Raw genomic sequence first — 19,244 nt, 5'->3', positions numbered from 1 at the left:
CCTCCGTTGTGGCAAGTCATGAAAATGAATTAAATTAATCGGCTCATTTTAAAAAGAGTGGACCCCTGGAAGCAAATAGCTGTGATGAGTACACAATCACGAATCTGGTTAATGGAGAGACCTGCTGCATCTTACAAAGGTTAGTCTGTAGATAACATGAAACTCCACCATCATTCATTGTTAATGCCATCAAGGAAGCGACAGATGACCAATGGAGACTGCCTTAGCAGGGTTTCCCATAACCCAAACCAAAACTATTTGACATCCACATTCTCCAAACATGGTGGCTCCTCAGCTAACTTGGCATACATGGCAGCTTCCACTGTACGTGCCTGTCCCCCCGGTTTTCATACCCTAATGGAGTATTTTGATGAACAAGCTGAAAACATCATCCTCAGTTTCACAGTGCACTATGTTTTTGCAGCTCAGATTTTAATGAAACTTTCTTACTGACTGTCTCCTCCCCAAGGCTGTTCTACTCCAAATTCACTAACATCCCCATCTTAGCGTACAATTCTTTAAGAATTGTAACAGGTGCCCTGGTGAATAGGTTCTAGCGAAAACAGACTGACAAGAATTTGCTGGCAGACTACCTGTGAAGGGAATTTGCTTCTTTTAGGAAATAATGAATAGCTGTGTCCACCTGGTCAGTGCTGGTCCCTTCAAGGGTCAATCAGAACAACTCCAGAATTGATTAAGAACAGGTAATGCTCACTGGACTTGGTGTTCAAGAAATGAGTTCTCAGTTGGGCTCTTAATGGATCAATGTAGAGAAGCAACTGACCAATGGAGAAGAAATAAGATGAACATGTGATGGAATGGGTTCTTGTGGTACAGTGGTAGTGTCCTCTGAGCCAGGAAACCAAGGTTCAAGTTCCGCCCACTCCACAGGTGTAATAACATCACTGAATGGGTCGATTAAAAACTCTACCAAGAGATGAGCCTTTGGAGACTCTTTCTGAATGTGTAAGGTGTCCGACTTGAATATAGTTTGTGATGTTATTAGATTTTATATGTCCTGCAAATGCTTTAGTTCTTACAGCACAGTGGTAGCTCACTACCTCTGAGCCAGGAGATCCAAGCTAAAAAATGTCACCTGCTCCAGATGCATGAAATTACATCACTGACTAGGGTTATTCAAGAATGTAAAAACAAAACAGAGATAAGTTCTTTGGGGTCCTGTGGTCTAATGCTAACATCCCAGCCTCTGGGATGGAAAGTTGGGTCCAAGTCTCACCTACCTTGGGGGCATCTCCAAGCAGGTTCATTATTAAAAAGAAGCAAATTGGTCCTCCCCCATTGGGAGAGTTGGTTTCTGGACAGGAAAAGGCTCTGGAGGGGGAAGGTGAAAAGTGAAGTTCCAAATGAAGGGATAAATTGATAAGAAACACCTATAAATCTCTGCAAGCATTTTGCTGCCTCATTCAACTTTTGTACAGCACCTCAGAATATAATCCAAGGCCAGACCATGTTAAATTGGTTGAGGTGAGGGCACACATGAGTCAACATCACAGAGAGCTGCCTGGAATCCCTCAGCATTAATCTATTTCCCTTTTACAGAAAGACCCAATTGGATCGAACAGTCATTTCAACATCACGCCATCACCGCGTGACTTACGTTGCGCATTTAGGTCCACATGCTTCATTCCACATACAAAAAAAATACCTGCTGAATTGCAAAGCAGTCCTGAACACAGGTCTTGTATTTAAGGCCCAACGTTCAGGAATAGCATAACATAATTTGTATAGGTTAGTGGTCACGAATATTTTCTGGTGGTATTTATTGAAATGATCTGTCATTAAACAGTTCACAAAAGATTTCACTGTCAGAATACATTCCTTTCTACATTCTTAAGGTGTGACTGTGTTGGTGCTTCAAGGTTCATAGGTTTTCCCTTCCCCTAGTTTTCACTCAATGGGTATCAGAGAAATTGGCTGGTGAGCTTGGGTTTCCTAGTACAAGTCACAATGCACACAAAACTTAGCTTTGATGAGAGTATGAATAGGTGGAAGGCAGTTTCGTAGAGTTGATGAGCATGCCAAAGGACAATGGGCTAGGATAAGGATTATTTGGGAGTGAGTAAAAGGCAGATTGAATGATTACTCAGCATCTACTGCTCAATCTTTAATCATAAAAGCTGGTCACTAATCCCAGTGATATTCTTGTGACTGTGATGACAGTGTCTGACTTGCTCCCCAGTGTACTGAATAATGCAAGTTGGTTTCCCAGTCCTCTGCCTCAACAAAAAAGGGAATGTGCACAACTTGGTACAGGTCTCAACCCTGAAGGCTTCATGCTTGATCTTTCTATATGACTGCAATGTATCTATGTATCTGGATCACAACTGGGCTTGCCGGTAGTGCAGAATGTTGAGGGAGCAAGTTAATCCAAGACTGGCGTTCAAAACATTGATACCTGAGACTAGTGAACAGTTTTGGTTCTTGGCTTGCACCAGCTTGTGAAAAGACTTGAGAAAATGTTGTCACCTGACCCAGATAGAGGGAGCAAGAATATAAGAGACTGGTGAAGCATACATATGTCAGTAGCTCATATTAACACAATGACAGTGAAACAGAGATTGGTGTAAACGGAGGCCCTCTTGAAATTTGTGTTTTCTTAAATTCTACATTTAGTATTTCCTCTAGAGCATGACACCTCATTTAACTACATTTACAGTAGTAGCTAACCTTTAACAAGCATCAACAGAAGATTTGTCAAGTGCCACACAATTATATTCTGAACGCAGTGTTTTGGGAAAAAAAGAACCTTGTGTTCTTAGAATAAAAACTAACCTTCAAATGGAGGTGGGCAAGGGAACAACAGTCATTCAATCTCATGTGTAGCTACCTCCAGTCATTGGCCAAAAGGATTCAGACACAATGTGTGGCATTGGTCCCTACAAATAGGATACATTGGCAAGTGCTGAGGCAGAGGGCAGTCCTTGTGGAGAGCTGTTTTCTCCAGATTGGAGATGGATCAGATGGTAGAAAACCCAGGAAAGAGTTCCCTCACATCTTCGCTGAACAAGACTAACACATTTGTGCATCCAACAACTTGTCTGTCCTCTGCTGTCAGTGAACCAACCCCAGTTGTCATATTTGTCCACGTGACCTAATTGTAATGTTTCATATCTCAACTGTTGCTTCTTAACAAAGTCAAGAAACTCTGAAATTGCTTACAAATGGTCAATCACCTGTATTTCAGTAACTGTGTTCATGATTCCCCAAAATCAACTTGATGTCACTGGCCCAAAGTCTGCCTCTCCTCTGTCTTGTGGCAACTGGGCAAGACAGATGTAGAGAAATACTTTGAACGTTTGATAAATTTAGAAAAACAAAACTTGGAATATAATTGTAAAGGTGTCTGGAGAGTATTTCATGGTGACGTGAAAATCATAGGGCGTGAATCATCAGGCTGACTGCTGCACTTGGTCAACGTGCAAGTTATTTCAGGGAGTTGTACTTTTTCAGGATGGACAGCAGCCAAGGAGAGTGTAGAATGTCACAGTAAATTATGACAAAAGCTTCCAGTGAGAACTCTGAGCTTTCAACGGCACAATAGCCAGTTCACCCACTTTGTTCCCGATTGACTGAGGGATGGAGAAGTGAGTGCCGAATTCAGTAAGTAGTATCTGTTAATGTATGAAAAACAAAACCTGGGGTAGAAAATAAGTAGTCAGATTACTGCACGAAACACAATTGTGACTGTTCATTTTCCCAAAACTCTCATTGTTTGAAGCCACTTATCGCAATGCAATGTCCAGACAGATGATTAAATACTTAATGAAACTATAATTGTTTACTTCCCTCTCCCTCCCCTGACATGCATCAGGACTGGTTTTAGCATTTATGTTCAAAAGCAGGTGACATTTACATAATTGGAAATAAAACTCTGAAACTAAGCCCTGAGTAGTGATAGATTTCACATTAATGTTTGAGTCTATCACATGGGGGTAGAGTTTCTCTTGCAGGCACACACGCTGTGGATTTAATGGCCTCTCTGAGCTCCACAGTTCAAGCGTTTGAGGTGTCTGGCTCACAAATGCACAAAATGATTTGGAAGACCGAGGGTTGAGGCTGAAATGGTTTGATCTCTGTGATGTCAGCAAATAGTGTAAGGGAAGAGCAAAGCGTTACAAAGAAAAAAAAGTCTTCCACAGTAAATTGTTGACCTGACTGACTTCTGAACAAAATGGAGGGTTTGAATTTTAACAAACCTCAAAGTTTATAAAAATGACCTCTCACTGTGTGCTGCAGCATTTCTACATGACAAAGAGACAGTTAGTGAATTAAAGATATTAAATTAGCAAAACTCACGTTATCACTCGGGGCTTGTTCTTCTTGGGTGACTCTTGTGCCGCTTTCCCCACATCGGATGCTCCCTCCACAGTGGGCTGTTCAGTCCTGGCAGTCTCCGGCTCCAAGGGAGCAGGGGGCTCCAATGTGTTAGCTAACGTTTTGGTGGGCTTGAAAGGGTCAACTGAATCCAAGCAGTCAGGATCAAATGTATACGAGGCCTTCGGCTGCATGGGAGAGTTCTGTAGATGAGAGGAGCTGCCGAATGGGTTGAAATCGGGATCATCCCACTTGGTAGAATCCAAATTGTAGGACTTGTTTGGAATGGGAATGTCATCAAAGTTGGTGGTGGGAGTGATGTCTTTTTCTTCAGAAGCACTGGCCTTCAAGACTGCTGTTCTTTGTTTCTTCCCACTGGACTTGCTGCCAGGCTTTTTACCCACTTTCCTTGGCACTGGCACCCTCCCCTCTGCATTTTCCTTATCTTCCGAAAAGTCAAACTCCAGCTTAAGTGCCAAGTCTTTGTGTTCTGCTTGTGGTCCCGGCTCATCCACGTCTGCAGCATTCGCTGAGAGAGAGGGCTGTCCGTGAACCGGGGGCAATGGCTGAATCCCTGACATTTCCGTGTTAGAAAGGTTCTTAATCTCAGGAAAATCACTAGGGTCAGAATTACAGCCTGATGTCCTTTTCATTACGACATTATCTTTTACTGATGCCCCACCTTCCACAGTCTCAACTTCCAGGACAGGAGGTTTTGCCTTTTTTGACTCGGTGATACCAGGTAGAGTCTGTACATCCAAGGCCTCTGCCTTTTGGTCCATGGCTGGTACTTCTTCCTCAGACACAGTCATCTCTCTTCCTTGGACACTGGTCCCCAGGTTTTCTGATATGCTATCTGGCAGCAGCAAGGGACCTGTGAGGGAAATTGGTGGACAATCTCTGCCTGTTCTTACTTCATCTGCAATTTCCTTAACTTCCAGAGCGTTTTGTACCTCAGAGCACTGACTGGCACTGATGGTGTGGGCTGAAGCTGTACTGCCAGTGATACCAAGTCCTACTCGATCATGAGACTTGAAGCTATGTGAAGCATCATACTGGGTTGACTCCAGCAATGAGTGACTCTCAGCCGGGCTCTTTAGAGGCAGTGGCGATTCTGTTAACAACTGCTCGTCTTCAGGGTGCAAGTCTACTGCAGGCAAAGGTCATGTGGTCAATGGAAAAGAGAACAAAAGTATCAATGACTGGGATACAGCAACTTAAATATCAGCACAAAGAGCTTGTCCAATTTGCCCAGGCTTTGCAGTTTCATCAAGCTGCCCAGCTAAATAACAGATTGAACAGATCAATCTTCAATGCACACTGATTTACCCAAATATTTCAGCCCAAGAATCAACTGGTCTCTGCTTAATGAAAAGAATCAGACATGTTATAAAATAAACAAAGGCAAAGATGCACTGTTTATAATCTCATTAAGACTGTATTTCAATCAGTTTCATGAGGCTTCAGGAGGCACTATGTGCAGCCAGTTGGTCAGCCATGTCCCTGGTGAGCCCAACTGACCTCATTCACCTCACTGAGGGATCTGCAAGGTGAGCCCAAGCACCTCCTTGCAGCAGGGGAAAAGCCTCAGGCACATAGCTCCCTCCATAGAAAGAGCCTCTGTTCCACAGCAGGTACATCGAAAGCCAAAGCAAAGCGTGTTACCATCACCTCTGTTTGGCCAGCAAACTTGGACACTTATACACCATGTGGAAAAAGAGTCAATACAGAGCAATGAAGAATCTTGCAGATCTGAGAGACACAAATAGTTGCAAGGAGCGTCTTTCACGGTAAATGAAGAGCGCACAGGAACATCAGGGCAGGAATGTGTTTGTACAGTTACTGGAAAAACAAGATGATGCACAGAAGTCATGGCTTTCTCAAGTAAATGCTGTATGGATCCCCAGACTGAGACCTGAGCACCGTAGCCCAGCCCCCAACCCAAGTAAAATAGCACTCCTCCTCAAGCCCTAGGTAAGGTTTAACAGCCAGCAATTTGAAAATAAAGGGTTACTTCAAATCGAACTCCTACCATATCCTACCCAGAAGATGCTTCAATGGGATCCCATCAGCAACACAGCTGACAACATTTGCCACAACCAAAGCCAAACAAACCACTGTTCGCACAACGGCAAGTACAAGTTTACATTTCAAAGCTGATAGGAAGTTATAACCGTGGTCAAAACTACAACATAAGCAAGGGGTTCATCAATGTGCACAAAAGCGTGCTTTTAATGGTGCTGGTCACAGAATCCACCACACTGCCTCCAGATCAATAATTCAGTAACAGTGCATTTGTCACAGATGGTCATGGAAATCCTTTTACAGCTATTGGTGCAGAGTACTGCTGTGAAGAATCCTGGAAAACCAATCTGCCACTTCATTTTAATAGATGCAAGGCAGGTGCTGGATGAGGGTCTACTTGAAAATGTGGTTGGATAATTACACTGGACTCTTAAAAATTATTCAAGCTTTGACATTTATTAGTCAGGCAAGTTAGATAAAAATCGAATGACAGCTTGATTGTCATGTAAGGCATAATATTTCTTTAAAGGGAAAGTAAGCCCTGTCCGTTCCCCATGACTTCCAAGTTTGTTGTGCTCCTGGAACAGGGTTCCACAGCAAGTGAAAAAGCACCAAGTTAATGGGAGGAAAAGACTGTTTAAATCTCCTTGCATTCCTCAACTTTTGTATTTTTAATGTTGCTCATTATAATTTCAAGGCAACAAAATGAAAGCTCTTTCACTTGAGAGGCTGGTTTGAAACCACAAAAGATTTGTGCTTGATCAAGGACAAGCTTAAATGCCAATCATTACCAAAGGCCAAGGATAATCTGAACAGAATATTGATGTTCATGGGTCTGTATTTCAATATGTTAAATAGTAACGTATGAGTAGAAGTTGAATGTTTCTCCACACTCAACAATAATTGAGCGTAACGGTCTACTATCCCCACATTCTCAGCCTTTATGAAGCAAAACGTGAACACCAACAACAATGATCAAGACCATTCCACAGTCAGGTACAGAGCAATACAATGCAGGAACAGGAGGAAGCCGTTCACAGTATTGCCATTTATTGAGACCACAGCAGAACTGTGAATAAATTCCAAGTGTTCAATTTGCCCTATGTCCCTTCATAGCCTTGGAAAACAAAGCTCAAGTCAATCACAGCTTCAAAATGTACCATGTACTTGACATCAATTACCACATGCAGAAGAATTTCAAACTTGTGCCACTCTGTGCACGAACAGGTTTCTGAATCTCATTCCTGAAACATGGCTTTTATTTCTGTTCTCCTTAATATCCTGCAATTCTTTGTTCACCATCACTTAAACAGTCTAAATTTGACAAATACCACCCTATTTAGTTCAATGTCTTCAATTTTACCTGGAGGTCTTACAATTCTGGCAAATCCATGCCCCCCCAGAGCTAAAATATCCTTTCTCAAGTGGTACCCAGAACTGCTCATGCCCGATTGATGCTTTTAGGTGCCATAACTGGCAAGAAAGCACTTAACGGTGGCTCAGTGGTTCGCACTGCTGCCCCACAGCATCAGGGACATGGGTTCGATCCCACCCTCGGGTGACTGTGTGTGGAGGGTGCACATTCTCCCAGAGTCCATGCGGGTTTCCTCTGGGTGCTCTGCTTTCCTCCCACAGTCCAAAGGTGTGCAGGTTAGGTGAATTGGTCATGCTAAATTGCCCGTAGTGTTAGGTAAAGGGGTACATGTAGGGGTATGGGTGGGTTGCGCTTTGGCGGGGCGGTGTGGACTTGTTGGGCCGAAGGGCCTGTTTCCACACTGTAAGTAATCTAATCTAAAGTAATCTAATCTAATCTAATTTCAATTGCTAATCACCAGAATATTCTCACACAGTCAGCACCAAAACCTTGACATAACATGACATGGTCCTTTGAGTTCATCTGATTTTACCTATTCGTGGCTGGTCCCATGACTTTATCCCACGTTTCGGCTGCTCAGAGTTGAGCAGCCGATGATCCTAGTTTCTGTCCACCTTCTTGCCAGCATGTTCCTGACCTTGGCTTGGCTCTTGCATTGCATCGTGGATATTGGGAATTCACTTTGCATTGTATACCATGAATGAAGCTTCGCTGAAACGTGAATTGCTCAGCTCTGATCCTGGAGTAAATCCACTCATCAGAGCTTGCCTTTTTTTAATCCTAACGCAGTTGCAAATATCAACCTCCATTTCATTCACTTTGATGTGCAGTGATTTACAGAGTGCAAGCTTTCAATTGCCTTTGTGGACCAAGTTTCAAAACGAGAGAGCTTAGATTCAGTTTACCTTCTGTTCCATAATATGCTAAACCATACAGACAGAGAGACAACTCTAAAGATAGCTGTTAATTTGTCAAGGGATTACACTGCACCTTTGTCACACTGTTTGAGAAAAATTGCTTTAGTAGCAGTGTTTTGTGATACTGTAAAGGGTAATCTTAATAATATTTGAAGCTAGAGTGGAACATTGAGCCCCTATAGCCTGCCCTGCCATTTCATAAGATAGCAGCTGATCGATCATAGCCTTAACTCCACATTTCCACCTCCTCACAGATATCCATGGAGCCTCCCAGGTCGTTAATAATCAACCCACTCGAGCATTAGAAATGTATTTCTCTGTCCCCACATCCACCAGTCTCAGACTAAGAGGGTTCTGAAAGTACAAGACCCTCTGCAAGCAAAAGATTCTTGTCTGCAAGTTAAACAGGAGACCTCAGTTTTTCAACTGGGACACTGCCTGGTGTGTCTTGTGAAACTGCAAACAGTGCTGCCAGAATTCCTTTGCTCTGATTTTGTGGATGAACTCTGTCTTCAAGGAGCTAAAAAGGAGTTTGACTCTTGAGATTTTTAATCAAGCCATTGTACGTTTAACCTTCATGTTGATGTGACACGTCACTGAGCTGGAAATCAGAGCAGTGCAGAATTCCAGGTAAATTCTGCCTCATACGTCTTACCCAGCAAATGCTGCACGTAATGAGCTCCCCACCTGTATGAAACAAGCACAGTGGGGGAGTTGCACACCATCCCAGGAATTCAAACCACCCCTTCCCTCTCTAAAACCCAATGGAACGCTGGCTAATGCAGCTAGTACAAGACAGACTAAAGCCCTGGTGGGATGAAATTCAGAGTCCGTGGTGTGAGAAAATCGTGCTGCAGAATTATGATTTGTCAGGAACTTAAAGCATTTATTTTTAATTCTGCATTTTAAGTATATTGCAGTACACAAAGGTTAAAAATGTGCCGAAAAGGCCAGGTCTGTCCACCCGATAGCACAGATGCAATTGAATTTTGGACTAAGCAGGCCAAAGGTTAACTCTCCACTTCAGATACTATGAGCAGTCAGAGTTTGTGCATCTCCTTCTGACAAACTGCTGTACAGAGCGCAAATAAGTTCACGTTCCAGGTGCAGATTCTTGCTCAAAAGCTGGAGAAAAGCCAGTTGAAGAATCTCAGTGCAATGGAACTGAACTCTCTGCCCGACCACACACAGCAGTGCCTGCTCCAGAGTAAATAGGTATATTGCTGGAAAAGCACAGCAGATCAGGCAGCATCTGAGGAGAAAATCAACATTTTGGGCAAACGCCCTTTGTTAGGAATGTGGAGGGTGACGGGGTCTGAGAGATAAATGGGGGGGTGGGGGGTAGTGGGGCAGGGGGGTGAAGGTAGCTAGGAAGGCAGATGCAAGTGGGGGTGATGGAAATTGGTCGGAGTGAAGGGTGGAGTGGATCGGTGGGAAGAAAGATGGACAGTTAGGACAGTTCAAGAGGGAGGTGCCATGTTGGAGGGTTGGATTTGGGTTAAGATGGGGGGAGGGCAGATGAGGAAACTGGAGAAGTCAATGTTGATCCCATTTGGGTCCCATGGTGGAAAATGAAGTGTTCTTCCTCCAGTAGTTGGGTGGCTAGGATCTAGTGGTGGAGGTGGCCCAGGACTTGCATGTCCTTGGCAGATTGGGAGGGAGAATTGAAGTGTTCGGCCACAGGGTAGTGGGGTTGTTTAGTGCGTGTGTCCTAGAGATGTTCCCTGAAATGCTCTGCAAGCTGGCATCCTGTCTCCCCAATGTAGAGAAGACCACATTGATGTTTCACCAGTTTCCTCAGCTCCCCATCCCTTGTCCCAGATCCAACTCTCCAACTCGGCACAGCCCTCTTGAACTGTCCTACCTGTTCATCTTCCTTCACACCTAACCGATCCAACCTATCACCATCACCCACCACCTTCATCTATCTATCTATCTTCCAAGCTATCTTCCCTGCATGCCCCACCCCCTCCCATTTATCTCTCAGCCCCCTTGGACATCTCCCCCACCCCCAACATTCCTGATGAAGGGCTTGCGCCTGCAACGTCGACTCTCCTACTTCTCGGAAGCTGCCTGACCTTCTGCACTTTTCCAGTGCCACACGTTCGGACTCTGATCTCCAGCATCTCAGTCCTCACTTTCTCCTAGTCAGTCAATCTCCACAGTAGACAGGCAGGAGGCTGGAAGAACACAGCAAGCATCAGCAAGTGGAGAAGTCAACGGTTTGGGTATAACCTTTCTTCAGGAATGGAGGTGGAGTTAGGGGGAGCTGCAGATAAAGTCTGGGAGGGAGGGAGGTTTGGTGGGGGGGGGGAAGGGGCAGAGTGGTGAAGTAGTGATAGGTGAACATAGGTAGTGGGTACGACCTGGCTGGTCGATGGGAGGAATGAATCCAGAGGCGAAATCCTCTTGCCATTGTGTAACCAAAATCCTCACAATCAGCCATACAAATCTTGTAGAAGTAGCAAATTGCATTTAAACAAATCAACTAACTTCCTTTTGACTTGCTTTCAAGTGAGGTTCCAAGCTCTGGGAAACTTGTATTTAGTCCAAACAGACTTCTGAAATTAAGTTCCCACCAAGAACTCCACTTTATATCATTTTGCAGTCTCTCAGTCAATGTCTTTCACCATTCCAGAATAACTGTCACCGAAAAGAAAGAAATCATTTCTCCTGGACAGTCAAATCCACAAATTACCAATTACACAGACAGTGGTCTGAAGTGAGTGTATTTCATATCTGATTCTGGAATAAAGAATACATTAGGAGAGGGTGGTGGGATGTGGGGGTGAGCTCGGAGAAAGGGAGAGGAATAGTAGCAATCACTGAGCATTTACTCTTGGTGAGTGATGAGGAAACTTGGAGCAACTTCAATGCTCAGAGGCAGACCAATATTTAAATGAATCAAGTCCTGGAGATTAACTCCTACACACACACTTGAATTGAGGGCTGTAAGGGCTACTGGAAATGTGAGTCATCTTTTTCAGTTCAAGTTGTGACCAGTTGTTTGGCAGGGTTAAGGGCTAAAAGCTAACTGGAAAAGGGTGAGATTAGGTCCCAAGATGTTGAGACAGCTGTCAGGATGTGCCACAGGCGCTGATGTGAGAGAGGAGAAATGAGTCGCAGGAACCAAGTTTATCAGAACATCTGTGCTTTTGGTTTTCAATTTGTAAATTCTTCCAAATGCTTTGCAACCAATTTTATTTGAATGAGTTGACTGAGTAGATTTAGTGGAGGGCTGTTGCTGATGCATTTCAAGGAAGGATCCTGGAGAGGCAAATGTTGATGTGACACGTCACTGAGCTGGAAATCAGGGCAGTGCAGAATTCCATGTAAATTCTGCCTCATGTGTCTTACCCAGCAAATATTGTGTGTAATGAGCTCCCCATCTGTTAGAAACAGACACAGTGGGGAAGTTGCACACCATCCCAGGAATTCAATCCACCTCTTCCCTCTCTGAAGCCCAATGGAACGCTGGCTAATGCAACTAGTACAAGACAGACTAAAGCCCTGTTGAGATGAAGCTCAGGGTTAGTAGTGTGAGAAAATCATGCTGCAGAATTACAATTTGTCAGGAAGTTAAAACACATATTTTTAATTCTGCACTTTAATATCGGGCTGTGCTCATGTAATACTGATGTTCTTGTCATAGTGCAGAAGCAATGAAAAAATTAGCTCCATTTAAAAAACATCTTACTGTGGCTTCATCTTATCACAAGGTTGCGAGGGAGAGTAAGATCATGTTCAGTCACACCACTAGCTGTGGTAATGATTCCTACATGTTATGACAGTCAGACGAGAACCACCCCCCCCATACAAACAGAATAAAAGCAAAGTATATGTACATAGTGAAGATCTGAAACAAAAAAAAGGCAGTCTGAGAGAAACTCAGCAGATCTGGCAGCACCTGTACAGAGAGAGATGGAGCTCATGTTTCAAGCCCAATATGACTCTTATTCAGAACTGAAGACGACAAGGACATGTGCTGGGATTTACATTGCAGAAAAAAAGATTCAAGTCCTACCTGCTCCAGAGGTGGGTCATAATGTGTCTGAACAATTTAATGAAAACTCTCTCAAAAAGGGCAGTGGGAGGACCAAGTGAAACAGATGATCAAGACACCTTCTTTGAGAAGGAAAGGCTCCTCTGCCCATCGAGGGGACAACCCAAGCCCCAAATCCTCCCACAACACCTCTAAACCCTGGTCTGCATCAACCCCCTACCCCAGTGGTCCATCAAAAGGACTGGCCCAAAATCCCTGGGTTTACATCAACTTCAGCATCCACAACTCTTGGGACTGACCACAGTCCCAGAAGTGACTACAACTGAAGACAGACTGACCCATCAGACTGGACTCAGCTGGGACTTGCTGCTGGGTGGGGGGTGGGGGGGGGGGGGATAAAAGAGTTGGGGGGGGCTGGGGAGGAGGATTTCAGTCAGCGTAGTCAAAGAGCAGGTGAACCATCTCTCCCCAGCATCCACTCCAAGAACTTCTGGCTGTGTGAGAGCCATGTTAACTAGCTACATTATATCTTAATTGGCAATACCAGATGGGAGGAACCAATTCAAGATCCAATGGCTTGCCCTCAAAACTGCAGAATGGACTCCAAAAGATTTGTGAACTGAGAGGGTTAATTATTTGTGGATAGAAGAAAGGAGTAAAATCCATGAGACTTGTAGTGAAGAAAAGAATGATCCAAATGGAAGGGGTTGTCCTCAGCTGTGGTCAGGTGGAAGTGGGCACTGCAGATGCTGGAGGTTAGAGTAGCGCTGAAAAAGCACAGCAGGTCAGGCAGCATCCGAGGAGCAGGAAAATCGATACTTCGGGCAAAAGCCCTTCATCAGCAATGTCCTGTGCTCAGCTTGATTCAGCTGGGATTAGCTAAGTCCAAAAGGTCTGAGCAGGTTACAGAATGCTGAAAAAAAACCACACAAGGTTGAGAAGCCGACAAGGAGATTTTTTTTTTAAATCATTGATGGGCTGACGGAAAGAGGGCAGTTGAGAGTCAATCACATGGCTGTGGATCTAGGCCAGACCAGGTAAGCATGGCTGATTTCCTTTCCTGAAGGACATTAATGAACCAGACAGGTTTTTCTTGACAGTTGACAATGGGTTGATGGTCATCAGTAGACTCTTAATTTTGGATTTTAATCAAATGCAAATTCTACCATCTGCCGCAGTGGGATTGAAAACTATGCGCCTGGAACATTGTCAGGATCTCTGGATTAATAGTCTTGTAATATTATCACAAGGCTATTGCCTCCCCTAATCAAGTCCAGGAATTTGCGCACTGGCCTGTCCAGAAACAACACCTGAAGAAGAACCTGTACAGCAATGTGAATTGCTTGTCATGTCACACTTGATGCTCAATAAATCTTCCTATTTGGCTATAATTTGACCAATTCATCAGACCCAAATCCCTGATAAGTGACCCAATGCCCTTCATGCAATGAGTGACCCCACGTGACAGTCAGATTATTGGAAGTTTACAACCTTCAGTTTAAGCAGTGAACCAACAAGGTAAACAAATCAAAGGACTCAGTGGGAATTATGGTTGTGCAGTACTTAGGAATGACACAAAAATGGTGATTGTAAAGACTTAAAAATCGGACTCAGAAATCATGAGTTATCGTTTGTATCAGTACCTGCAATACACCTAATTCTGCAATGTCACTTCTTCATATTTTAAAATCTAACCTTTTCTGCTGTATGCATGACTTGGAGAAAGCAAACCTCCACTTATTTTGTAGCTGTCTCTCCATACTTTGATATTGTCTTATCATTCTGCTGAAGGATGCTATGACACACCTCTGGAAGAGTGGGAAGTAATCCCAGACCTCCTAGTCCAGCAGTAAGAACACTGCCACTGCACTACAGAAACATGACCCCATTATTTGCATCACTCAAACTTTCACTTGGCTTGTATGACTTAGTCTTACTTATGAGCACGAATATCGCACCGAAAATTAATTTTCTGACTGTCGAGAGGCCAGAGAAACCCCTTTAGGATCTGTCGCAATGAGACGGCAATCAGCAAACATTCACAGAAAAGTAAAAATGATCTTGTGTTGAGAATAATGAATCAAACAGCTTATATGCATCCACTATAAGATAAGCAAGTTTGAACATACAACATAGCAGAAGTCTCAAAGACATTTCATAAACAGCATGAAACCAGGCCAGGTTTTGAATGCGGTGCAAACGGATGAACAAATCAAACTCAGAATCTAATCTTCCACTACATTTAAACACTAAGGGGGTGGAAGAGAAGTGTTGCAGAATAACACTTTAATGGACCTGGGATGTCTCCACACAAAATACCCCTAAGTCAGGCACCAAGTTCCCGTAACCTATCCACCTCTATGAAGAACAGTTGCAAAATCCCAACATCTCTCACACACAAGCAAGAAGTGTCAGCCATGGTTCAGTTGGTAACACCTTGACCTCTGATTGAAAAGACAAACGTGAACTTCACTCCAAAAAACAAGAGTACAGGAATCTCGGCTTCCTCCAGTTTAGTCCCAACTGCTGGTGGTGCTGAGTTTTGAGTGGGACCTTAAACTGAGGCCACATCTGCCCTCTCAGGAGATCCAATGACATTATTTCAAACAAGAACAACAGGGATCACCCCAGTGAAGTGGCCAATCAATCAAGACAACTGAAACAGATCATCAATGCAATAGCATTGGTAGGAGCTGGTTATCTACAAACTGACTGCTGCATTCCCTACAATACAACATGGACTGTATTTTCAAAGCACTTCCATTGGCTGAGACACTTAGCAATCTCCAGATGTTGTGATGCATGTAATATATTTAAAAGTCTTTTTCACCTTCTTGACATCACTCATTTTATTTCATAGCACCTTTCACAAGAATAACCCTTACCAAGGCAACTTGGGAAAAGATGTACTTTCCCTCAAACTCTAATCTGCTGTCCCTGAATTTTAAGTGTACAGTTTTTGATAATCTGCTTCCTGACAGCCAGCTTACAGGGGCACGAGTGCAGGAGTATGGGCTTAGTATGAACCAGATTGTATTGGCTGAGCCTCAAACATGTTCTGAATCCAAAAGCTATAAATAGTGCAGAGGATTGCACGGATGATTGCAGAACTGGATCAGTGCATCACTTGTGAAAGGAAGAATAATGACAATTGGAAAATTACACTGGAAGAATCACATCAAATGGAACACGAAGAGGTTAGAGTTTAGTGACTGGGCCTCGCTTCTTTGGAATCTGCCCTTCGGTCTGAAAGCTCAGAGATGGTCAGTTCATCTCCTGCCAAGAGTGGGTATTCCAGACAAAACTGTTTAGGGAGACAAAACTAGCAACATGATACAACTCAGTGCATCAGTCATCAGTTCAGAGGGACTGCTTTATCAGAACATCCAGCCAGTGAGCCTGCTTGGCTGAACAAGGGTCAACAAATAGTACCCACTCTGACTGCAGGAAAAAGACACTTCCATTACTCATGCTCACTCACATATAGACACAAGTGTAAAAGTGGTTCCCTTCTTGTCTGGCACCTTACTCTGTTGTTCTGGGATGGCAATGTGTTACTGATAATCTTGCAGTGAAAACCAGACAAATATCTAAAACCAGAAATAGACAAGTTCTTTCTTTAATTCAGGAACCAATTTGAAATGTATCGTTGCAAAAGCCCCACTAACCTCTCCTTGCCAAGAAAGTAATGCAGAATGATGGAAGGGCCCATGTATCCATCACTGCAGAAATGCAGCAAATTCAGTGGTGCTCTCCCAAAACACACACACAGTCTTCCTAACTACTTGTACATGACCAATGACAAGACTTCATTGATAAGCCTCAGGGAGCAGGTGGTCTGCTAGCCCTTGTCCTCTCAAGTCTACTCTACATTACAGGAAAACATAGCAGAGGAGAGGAAACTGGAGCCAGTAAGACCGCTCAAAGCCATCTAACATTGCAGAGACACAAGCACCATTTGTTTTCTGCTCATTTTCTTCTGAACTGAGCCATAATCATAGTAATGCAATGTCGAAGGCATGACAACTTAATGCCAGCAAGACTGAATTCTCAGACAGTGTGAACTTGGATTTTTGACAAATCATGGATCATTACTCACAGCCAGCACATTTGCAGAAAATTACAAATTAGACCTGGGCGGGTGAGATGCACTTTAAGTTCTGATTGCCTGAGGAAAAACATTGATTGGATAAGTTTTGGGGCTCTTGTGGTGTAATGGTAGTTAGTGCCCTGTCACTGGATTAATAGTCCTGAGTTCAAGACCCACCCGTTCCAGAGGTGTGCAATAATGACCTTGAACAGGTTGGTTCAAAAATATCCAGATTGAACATCTTGGAAAGTGAATCCTATCAACAAACCTTTGAGATTAGATTAGATTACCTACAGTATGGAAACAGGCCCTTCGGCCCAACCAGTCTACTCCAACCCTCCGAAGAGTAGCCCACCCAGACCCATTTCCCTCTAACTAATGCGCCTATCACTATGAGTAATTTAGCATGGCCAATTCATCTGACCTGCACATCTTTGGATTGTGGGAGGAAACCGGAGCACCCAGAGGAAACCCACACAGACACAGGGAGAATGTGCAAACTCCACACAGACAGTTTGCTGGAATTGAACCTGGGTCCCTGGTGCTGTGAGGCAACGGTGCTAACCACTGAACCACCGTGCCACACATCTGTGTCATTGATTTTATTTCATGTCACAGATAAGGGAATGTTAATGCTGGTGAAAACCCCTGCTCAACAAAAGGTCAGAATGTCATGTTGTCAAGTTCGGGTCAGCTGCTTTCTTCTCGGTTCCAGTTCGGCCTTTGCATTTTTTCCAGAACACCACTTCCTGGGGTTCTTGGCATTTGCAATGTTCTGTTGGCAGGTTGTGATTTCAAGACCCATTTCCCCCATGTGGTGCAGCGATGGTGTCCCTACCCCTGTGACAGAGGCTCACTTGATGACTATGGAAGGAGTGTTATGATACGGCCAAACACTCCTCTATTATCACAGAGTCAAATTTCTGAAATTTGCCTCCTAACAGCACTGTGGATATCTGTATACCCCCAAGGATTGCTACAGTTCAAGTGAAAGCTCCCCAAGGCCACCTCAAGGGCAATCGACTATTACACTGTTCTGGCTGACAGGAAACTTTTGCAATTTTGCCATCTGCCGTAAAGCAGAACAATTCAGATTGATAATCAATCTCTCCCTTTTCTTTCACACTCAGCTAGTTTCTGGGATAAGACAGAGAACCTGCTGAATTTTATTTTATTTGTTCATGGAACGTGGACACTGATGGCTAAGCCTGCACTTACTGCCCGTCTGTAATTAAATAGATGAGGAAAAATGAATAATTTCTAACCCCTTTCTGAATGAATGAAACATTCAGTGTGATCATTGCTATCTTAACATCCAGGCAACCAGCCCAGAATCATAGAGTATCTACGATGTGGAAGCAGGCCATTCAGCCCATTGAGTCCACACTGATGCGCCAATGAGCATCCCACCCAGACCCATCTCCTTACCCTATCCCTCTAACTCCACATTCCCCATGGCTAATCCTCTAAGCTGCATATTTCTGGACACTACATGGCAATTTGGCACAATGAATCCACCTGACCTGCACATCTTTTGCCAATGGGATGAAACCACAGCACCTGGAGAAACCAACCCTGCCACGTGGAGAATGTCTATGTTCTTTTCAGCGAGATTGTGACAACTTGGTCATGGTTGATGACAGCCGAAAAGTACATAAGCAACATGATATTTCAAAAGGTCAACCTACCTGTTGACCAGTCATGGTGTTTGAAAAAATAAGCAATTTCTAACTTTATTCATCAGACTCCTCCATTATACATATACAAAGGGGCTTTCACGGGTGTACTTTTTCTCTCTTCTCTCACTGTAGAGGTCAACAAATGCCAGCTTGGGCAGTATACAATCAACCTGCTCATGAGGACACACCAAGTTCTGAAGCAGGGTGCTCATTCTGCTGCATGCACACTATCTTGTCTTCGACGTTATGCTTTCAATCCTTCACAGGAGTGCATCAAGGGACTGATTGTCCATGTGAAATCCCTGAAATGACTCTGGGAACTCAGTTGTTGGAATCACAGCAGCAATGGTGTTGGAATGCACACTCTTTTGACTGTGTGTGAGAGACCTTATTAATCTCCCAGAGCAGCATGCTGTTTGCATCCATATCACCAATGATCTAGCACTGAGTTAATAACCTGGCTTCATTCTACAGAGTGACTGCCACAGTTCCGGAGGTTAGTTCTGAAAAGCTGTGCTTATTGGACTCCTTGATCTCTGCATCCAACATCTGAAATATCGTATGTACCAGGAGATTTCAGTGAAGCTCAGCTGTCCCTCTTGCAGTTGGATCTGACAGCATGAGGTAGACAAAGGAAAAGGCAACACCTTTCAATCAATAACCCGACCACTTACATTCTGAAGAAGTAATTTGCCTCACAAAAAGACTGACACTCTTCACTATGTCAAATTCACATCACTTTCAGAAACAGGCTGGGTAGCATGCCCCTCCCAACATGTACACACAACACACACAACCCCACACACACACACACACACAA

At 43.8% G+C, this 19,244-nt stretch overlaps 1 protein-coding gene across 6 annotated transcripts in view; it reads right to left on the bottom strand.

Annotated features, from left to right (window-relative positions):
* tacc1 (transforming, acidic coiled-coil containing protein 1) overlaps nt 1–19,244 on the bottom strand; it is a 157,489-nt gene that overhangs the window by 53,091 nt on the left and 85,154 nt on the right. For 4 of the 6 annotated variants that reach the window (XM_043681465.2, XM_087984383.1, XM_043681462.2 and 1 more), the window contains exon 3: nt 4,318–5,485. In XM_043681465.2, the coding sequence (XP_043537400.2) occupies nt 4,318–5,485 (1,168 nt within the window). The remainder of the gene's footprint in view (nt 1–4,317; nt 5,486–19,244) is intronic. The other 2 variants (XM_087984382.1, XM_043681463.2) reach the window with 1 other exon arrangement.

This window comes from Chiloscyllium plagiosum, unplaced genomic scaffold (assembly GCF_037043375.1).
Source record: "Chiloscyllium plagiosum isolate Xiang-an unplaced genomic scaffold, Cpla_swu_hap1 HiC_scaffold_48, whole genome shotgun sequence".
In the NCBI taxonomy this organism is placed as follows: domain Eukaryota; kingdom Metazoa; phylum Chordata; class Chondrichthyes; order Orectolobiformes; family Hemiscylliidae; genus Chiloscyllium; species Chiloscyllium plagiosum.
This window is presented reverse-complemented; position numbering and strand designations above follow the sequence as displayed.